This window comes from Mastomys coucha, unplaced genomic scaffold (genome assembly GCF_008632895.1).
Source record: "Mastomys coucha isolate ucsf_1 unplaced genomic scaffold, UCSF_Mcou_1 pScaffold21, whole genome shotgun sequence".
Lineage (NCBI taxonomy): Eukaryota > Metazoa > Chordata > Mammalia > Rodentia > Muridae > Mastomys > Mastomys coucha.
The window spans coordinates 16,815,622-16,823,290 of NW_022196904.1; the positions used below are offsets into that span (position 1 = coordinate 16,815,622).

General features: G+C 49.8%; 1 protein-coding gene across 1 annotated transcript in view; it reads right to left on the reverse strand.

Annotated features, from left to right (window-relative positions):
• Tomm40 (translocase of outer mitochondrial membrane 40) overlaps positions 1-7,669 on the reverse strand; it is a 13,176-nt gene that overhangs the window by 985 nt on the left and 4,522 nt on the right. Inside the window, exons 6-9 of the mRNA XM_031385596.1 lie at positions 7,530-7,664; positions 849-971; positions 648-724; positions 430-532 (exon numbers count right to left, since the gene is read on the reverse strand). Coding sequence (XP_031241456.1) covers positions 430-532; positions 648-724; positions 849-971; positions 7,530-7,664 — 438 coding nt within the window. The remainder of the gene's footprint in view (positions 1-429; positions 533-647; positions 725-848; positions 972-7,529; positions 7,665-7,669) is intronic.

Here is a 7,669-nt window from a genome sequence, read left to right on the forward strand (position 1 = left end):
CCCCCCCCCGCGCTGCCACCCCCCACCCCTTGCCTTCAGTTTCCTGCTTTGAGTCCTGCCTCATCTTCTGCTCAGTGATAGACATGTGACCTGAGAGTTGTAACCCAACATAACCTCTTTGCTCCCCAAGCTATTTACCATCATTGGTGTTTCATCACAGCAATAGAAGAACCCCAAGTAAGGCAAGAGTGAGTGGGGAGGGCCAGAGAGCTTGCTAGATGGGAATGGGAAGAGAGGGTTCAAAGCATGACCACCAACATCTACTAAATGTGCCAGGGTAGGAGCCCCTGTTTGACAAGCCCTATCTGAGTACAAAGCCTCCACTCCACTAGCACACTTTCAACCTCCCTATTTCCCATGGACTCTACCACAGACACAGCTGAGTCATACCTGGCCTGTTCCCAGGAGGGAAACTGAGGCCTTCCTTACCTTTGAAGAGGAAGTTGGCCTTGGGCAGGTCCAGTTGATACCCAAAGGAGGCACTGGTGTCCTGCATCCTGGTGCTGGCCTCAAACTCCACACCCACCTGCAGCTGGGGGAGGGAGAGCCCAGTACACATGTGAGTTGCCCATTAGGACTCCTGGGCATACCAACAGCAGCAGCCATCCCAGCCTGGAACTCATAACTAGGCGCTCCCTCCGGCTCACCTGGTCACTGGCTTTGTGGTAATACGTCGCATGCATGCCTGCCTGGCCCAGCGTTACTGTAGCCAACCAGTTGTTCACTAGGAGAGCAGAGTTGGGTGAGGGCTAAGGTATCAAGGGATGTGGGCATCTGGAGACCCCACTCTCTTCCCTCTCACCCTGAGAAACAGGCCAGCCTCCTCCCTAAGTGCGCCCCAGGCTCACGTGTGTATTTTCCAGCTAGAGACATGACAGTGCCCTCCTCTCCAGGCCGCCGGTGGTAGACGAGCTCTCCACCTAGGGCCAGACACGGTGTGATGCTCTGTAGGTAGTGGGCCACAAGGATTCCTGCAGGAGGAGAGGGTGGTCAGACTCACCAGCCCTTACCAGGCCTGGCCTCACCTCCCCAGCGCCTCTTGTCCGCTAAACCTCACAACAGCTCATGCAGTTCTCCCTTGCCCCTTGTCTCCTGGGCTATGACCCCCAAAGCGGTAGCACATACTTGCCACCACTTAGGGAGAACAGAAGCAAGCCACCCTTCAACAGAACATGGAGAAGCAGGTTCCTCTACATCACAAGCCCAAAGCTCTGAGGCACTGTGGTTTAAAGGCAGGGCAGGGAGCTGGGAGGGGGGACTGCTGGCATGCTTTGAGAGCAGAGCTGACTGGCCTGGAGAAACCTCTCAATTCTACCCCTAGAATGCGGAGAGGGGAGAAAAAAGAAAAGTAAAAACCAAAAGATTGGAATAGACGGGAAGAAAAGAGTGTTCCTGGGGAGGATGCCAAGGCCAGGTGGGCAGACAGGCTTGCTAAGGCGGCAGAGAGAGGGTGATCTCCTACAGAATGGGAATGAGTAAGCACACCTGTGATCCCCTGTCTTGGGAGAGAGTGAGTACCAGGCCAGCCAGGGATACAGTAATACCATGTTTGGAAAAACTTTCTGGAGGCCCATCTGGCAGAATAGTAGGCAGGACTACATGTGGACCAGCTTGTGCAAGGAACTAAGCCCTCCCTGCCCCAGCAATGTGTGAGCATGGCAGGGCGTGGGTGGTGTCTATAGCCGAGAAGTCTATGGCTAGGACAGAGGCAGGCTGTGGGTTCAGAGGTTCAGAGGCCAGTGTGAATATTCCCTCAGTGAGCAAGGGACCATTAGCTTCACAAGAGGATCAAGTCAATCCCAGCAAACCTCTTATCACCAGTAATAACTCATCTAATTAAGAGGAAACTGAGAGCCACAGTCCTCTGAATGGCCACCTACAGACAGCAACTGCAAGGCAGAAGTCCCTTCCCCCACTCACAGCTGTAAGGGCCACCACTGTTCTGAGAAAGCCATTTCTTTACCCACAGCCTCCACATCTCCCACATAGGTGAAACCTCTCTCACAGCCCTCACAGCCATACAGGGAATCTCACAGAAAAGTAAACGGATGACTCCCATAGTTTATCAGTGCTTAATGAAGATCGGGGCTCCTCACAATAGATTGTGGTGCCCTAAGGGTTGGTCCCAGCATGAAAACAGAGCCAGCCATCATGGGACACCTGGTCAGCCTGCCCCATCCAGCCCTCTCCTAAGTAGGTTGAATTTGAAGGCTTTGAATCACAGTGGTTCTTCTTAGGAGTTTATGGGGGCTTTTCCCCATCAGCATCCCACTATGTGGCCCAGGCCTGCCTTTGGTACATGGCCCTGCCTCAGCCCAACATATAGCCAGGTTAGAAGTACCACTATAGCCCAACTTTGATCTTATTATGGCTTAAAGATTTCTTTCTCTGAATTATGTGTAATGGGTACTTTCCCAGCACCTATGTCTCTACCCACAGAGGCCAGAAGAGGATATCAAATTGTCTAAATTGGAGTTACAGGCAGTTATGAGTGGATATGCAGGTACTTGAGATTAAACATGGGTCCTCTGGAAAACCAGCCAGTGCTCCCAGCCACCTCTCTAGGCCCCCTGAACTATCTATATTTATAGTCTTTTCTTCTGCCAGGTGGACCCTTCATCCCAACATGAGATAGAGGCAGAAGGAGGTGGACTTCTGTGAGTCTGGGGCCAGCCTGCTCTACAAACTTTGTTCCAGGAAAGCCAGGACCACATAGAGAACCCATTTCAATAAACAATAAAGGATCTTGCTCTGGAGCTCAGGCTAGACTTAAATGGGGTGACCCTTCTGCCTGGGCCTCCCAAGTGGTTCCAATTATTGAAGTGTGCCACTGTCTTCTATTCAAGACGGCACACCCACTCCCATCAGTAATTGTGCAAGCAAGTGCAGGTGCTTGTACAAGCGTACAGGTGTGCATAGGTCAGAGGAAAGCTTGTGGAGTTGGTTCCCTTCCAATTCCACAAGTTGGTGTCCCAGGGAATCAAATTCAGGAGTCAAGCTTGGCAGCAAGTGCTTGACCTGCTCAGCCCTGCTGTACGCCCACCTTGTTCTGTTGCTGTTATTGCTGTTCTCACTCTCTGTGCAATCCTAGGCAGCTCAGAACTTGCGGGGATTGTTCTGCCTGTGTGAGCTACCAAGATCAGCTGGGCTGAGCCAAAAGTCTCTCTAATCAAAGCTAATGTGGAATTCGCTCACTAATTAGCCCAGGATGACCCCGGAGGTGAAATCCTCCTGGTTCCCACCTTTTGGGTGCTGGGTTTGGAGTGTGTTCCTCTCCTACTTTGGTTAGTTGGTTGCTAGGGACTTAATGGAGGGCTCTGTACTTATTAGGCAAGTACTCAGGTCAGCAGGTAGGGCTTTATCACTGAGCCTCGTCACAGCCTTCCATATGCAATGCCACAACAGCTTACAGCTTGATCCTTTTATTTATTTATTTATTTTTTTTGATTTTTGAGACAGGGTTTCTCTGTGTAGCCCTGGCTGTCCTGGAACTCACTCTGTAGACCAGGCTGGCCTTGAACTCAGAAATCCGCCTGCCTCTGCCTCCCGAGTGCTGGGATTAAAGGCGTGTGTCTTGATTCTAACCTCTATTGGAGGCTGCTATGCCTAGCCTTTTCTACTATGCTTATCTCCATGGGTCTCCATTGGAGTTTTGGCTACAGCACTAGTCCCCAAATGAGGTCTTCCTGCAAAGTATGAAAGTGTTTCAGATGGGTAAAACTTAGGCCTGTCTACATACCACCCATCTAAGAACAGTCTCGACAAAGTCCGACAAAGTCATGTCCTAAGGCTGAAAGCCCAGAAATATTTGAACTAATTTGTACTGGAGAGGCATAGTGAAGAGGCAGCCCATTGGTAGAGCCCCTGCCTAGAGCCTCCAATGAGAGGCTGGGGCACAGTGGTGGAGAGATTGCCTAGCATGCATACTGAGGCTTTGGTTACCATCTTTAACACTGCCAATAGATAAAAGAATAACATGAAGCCTGGCCCTTCAGAAGTGATCAAGAAAATCACGTTCTTCAAACAAATGGACGAACCTAAGTGGCTCAAAGCGACTAGAATCATCAAAACTGAAAGTGGAAGATTAGTAAGAGCCAAGGTAAGGGCAGGCCTCAGGTAGGCTGGGTCACAGCAGAGGAAGGCAGGCTGTAAGGTCCCAGCAGGTCCCAGCCTGATCAAGGCTGACAGTTTTAATTCTTTTTTTCTGAGACAGGGTTTCTCTGTGTAGCCATGGCTGTCCTAAAGGCGTGTGCAGCTACACCAGTTTAGCTGACAGCATCTTGAACGATTCCCAGTCACTATGCAGATGTGCAGATTGGCCCCCTGGAGAGTAGACGGCTCTGCGTTCCAGCAGAGACCTTCCATCCCAGATAGACATGCCAGGAATATGCGCTATGTTTTTTTTTTTTTAAACAAACAAAACAATAACCAAAACCAAGGCCACCCTTCCTCTTCTTGACTCTTGGGTGAAACACTGGCATTTTGGAGAAGCTGTCTGGCTTACTCCAGTAAAGATGTGGCCCTTGTTAGAAGCCATCACAGAGATTCAGTAGAGCCGGTGTGTAAGCCGCAGAGCTGATCACCATCCCTGCTTCCTACAGTGAAAGTTGTTCTTAGACCTCCACACACAGTGATAAAGCCACTCGGCACGTGAGAGCACAGACTGCTGTTCCAAAGGGCCCGAGTTCAAATCCCAGCAACTACATGGTGGCTCACAACCATCTGCAATGGGATCTGACGCCCTCTTCTGGTGCACCTGAAGACAGACAGCTACAGTGTACTTACGTATAATAATAAATTAATCTTTAAAAAAAAAAAATAAAGTGGGGACTGGTGAGATGGCTCAGTGGGTAAGAGCACTGACTGCTCTTCCGAAGGTTATGAATTCAAATCCCAGCAACCACATGGTGGCTCACAACCATCCCTAATGAGATCTGGTGCCCTCTTCTGGTGTGTCTAAAGACAGCTACAGTGTACTTACATATAATAAATAAATAAATCTTAAAAAATAAATAAATAAATAAATAAAGTAGCAATCAGTTGCTGGGCAGTGGTGGTGCACACCTTAAATTCTGGCATTTGGGAGGCAGGGGAAGGGGGAATCGCTTAATTTGAGGCCAGCCAGGTCTACAGAGTGATTTCCAGGACAGCTAGGGCTACAGAGAGAAACCCTGAATGGGAAAATCTCCACCTAGAAAGTATTCAATCATTTGAACTTGCTTTATGTGTGACTTATACTAATAGCAATACGTGCATTGTACGAATATTTGCTTTGGAGGTTAAAATGCATATTTGCTAGGTAGAGTTGTATATGCTAATCTAACCACTCAGAGAAAGGCAGGCAAGAACTCAGCTTAGTTCTGGGCCAGCGCTCAAAACAAAAACAATTGCCAGTTATGGTGGCATACACCTTTAACCCCAGCACCCTGGAGGTAGAGGAAGGCAGGTATTTTTGAGTTCGAGGCCAGTCTGGTCTACAGAGCAAGTTCCAGGATACCCAGGGCTACACAGAACAAAGGAATTTTTTATGGGGACTATAAATAACCCAACCACTCCATAAGCATCTCACTGTTGGATCTAGACAGGTGGCAAGCCTCACCCCAGTGTACAGCTAACATCCCTATCTGGAGGTCCATCCTGGGATAGACACTCCCCAGAGATGATTCAGGTTTTTCTGTCTACTTAACTCACTGTCAAGGCTTAAGTACACCCTCTAGGGGTAGGCTTGGTACACTTGCATTCAATGGACAGTTAAGATAGGTGATCAGCAGGAACAGAGAGCACAAGCGCAGAGGGGCCAGATGCTGGTACCCACCTTGGTGTGTCTTATCTTCCCGTCTGCACATGGGAACACTGTTCCATGACCAATACTCAAGTCCAAGTATCACAGATAGGCAAACTAAGAACAGTTCCATCACCTAGTACTTAGGCATTGCCTGACCTTATAGGGTGAACACGGCTGGGCAGACAGCCGCAGCCCAGGGCTGAACTACGCCCCCCAACGATGATTACTGCCCGATGGCACTGTAGGGTTTTGCTCTACGAGGTGGAATCCAGGAAGTTAACCATGGTACCACATGCCATCTCTATCTCCACACTCCACCATTTTATCAGTTTCCTTTCCCTACCTATGCAGACCAGGCGTGGTTGTCTGAATGAGGAATGCCCCCATAGTCTCAGGCATCCCAGCTTGTGGTACTGTTCAGAGAGGCCCGGGCATGGCCTGGTCAGGGAAATATGTCACTGGGGGCAGACTCTGAAGTTTCAAAGCTACTGTCATTTCTAATGGTCTCTCTTGCTTTGCTTCCTGCTTCTGCTATGAGGCCTGCCACTTGTTGTCATGTCCCACTGCCAGGACAAGTGCGCTCGCGCTCTCTCTCTCTCTCTCTCTCTTTGATTTTTCGAGACAGGGTTTCTCTGTGTAGCCCTGGCTGTCCTGGAACTCACTCTGTAGACCAGGCTGGCCTCGAACTCAGAAATTCACCTGCCTCTGCCTCCCAAGTGCTGGAATTAAAGGTGTGCGCCTGTGCCACCACCAGGACAGGACAAACTCTCAACCCTCTGGATCTATGAGCCCAAATTGAATCCTTCCCACTGTTGCACCGGGCATGGTGTTTGACCACACCAACTGAACATTCACAAGGCAGGCTGGCCTTCCTTGCACAAGTCTTCCTGAGGGTTGAAATGACAGTTTTAAATCACCACGCCCAGATTTGTTTATTTCAGACAGTCTCATTATGCAGACCAGGCTGGCTTTCAACTCAAGTGATCCAGAGCCTCCCTAGTGTTGGAGCTAAAGGCTTGCTCCACCAGGCCAGAAAAATGGACCAGCAGTTAGGAACACTGATGGCTCTTTTAGAAGATCTAGATATCACCAGTACCCATAAGGTGACTCCAAGTAGTCTGTAATTTCAGCCTCAAGGGATTGGACACACTCTGCTGATCCCTGAGGGCAACAGGCACGCTTCAAGCGTGTGCATGTGCATACCCACACACATATTGCAGACAAAAATACACACCAAATAAAGTTTAAAAAAAGGCAGGTACCCATCCTGGACAGGGATCCAACATCTATCTTTGACTCTCTCCAGTCCTGAGATTACAGGTGTGGCCACACCTGGCTTTGTGGTTTGTCTCTCTCTTTTTTTTTTTTTTTTTTTTTGAGACAGGGTTTCTCTGTGTAGCCCTGGCTGTCCTGGAATTCACTCTGTAGACCAGGCTGGCCTCGAACTCAGAAATTCACCTGCCTCTGCCTCCCAAGTGCTGGGATTAAAGGTGTGCGCCGCCGCCGCCGCCGCCGCCCAGCTTACTTTATTTATTTTTTAAGAGGAATTCACAGCTCAGGCTGCTAGAAACTCAGGACTGCCTTGCCTCAGTCTTATGAGTGCTGGGGCAAGCTTATCACAGCACCCAAGAATGTCAAGTCACCGCTACTCTGCCACCTCTCAGAGGCAAAGTCATGTGCCTTGTGGGGAAAGGGGATCTGAATCAAGGCTTCATGAGTACCAGTGAGCACCCCCACCTCTTACCTGAACCCACCAAGACATCTGGGTTGCCCAGGGTGACAGCAGCTGTGAAGTCGGAGCCACGGTACTCGCCATCCACCTGCCAGTTCACAAACTTGGACTGCTGGGTCTGTGGGGGAGGGGCAGTGTGAGGACCACGGGGG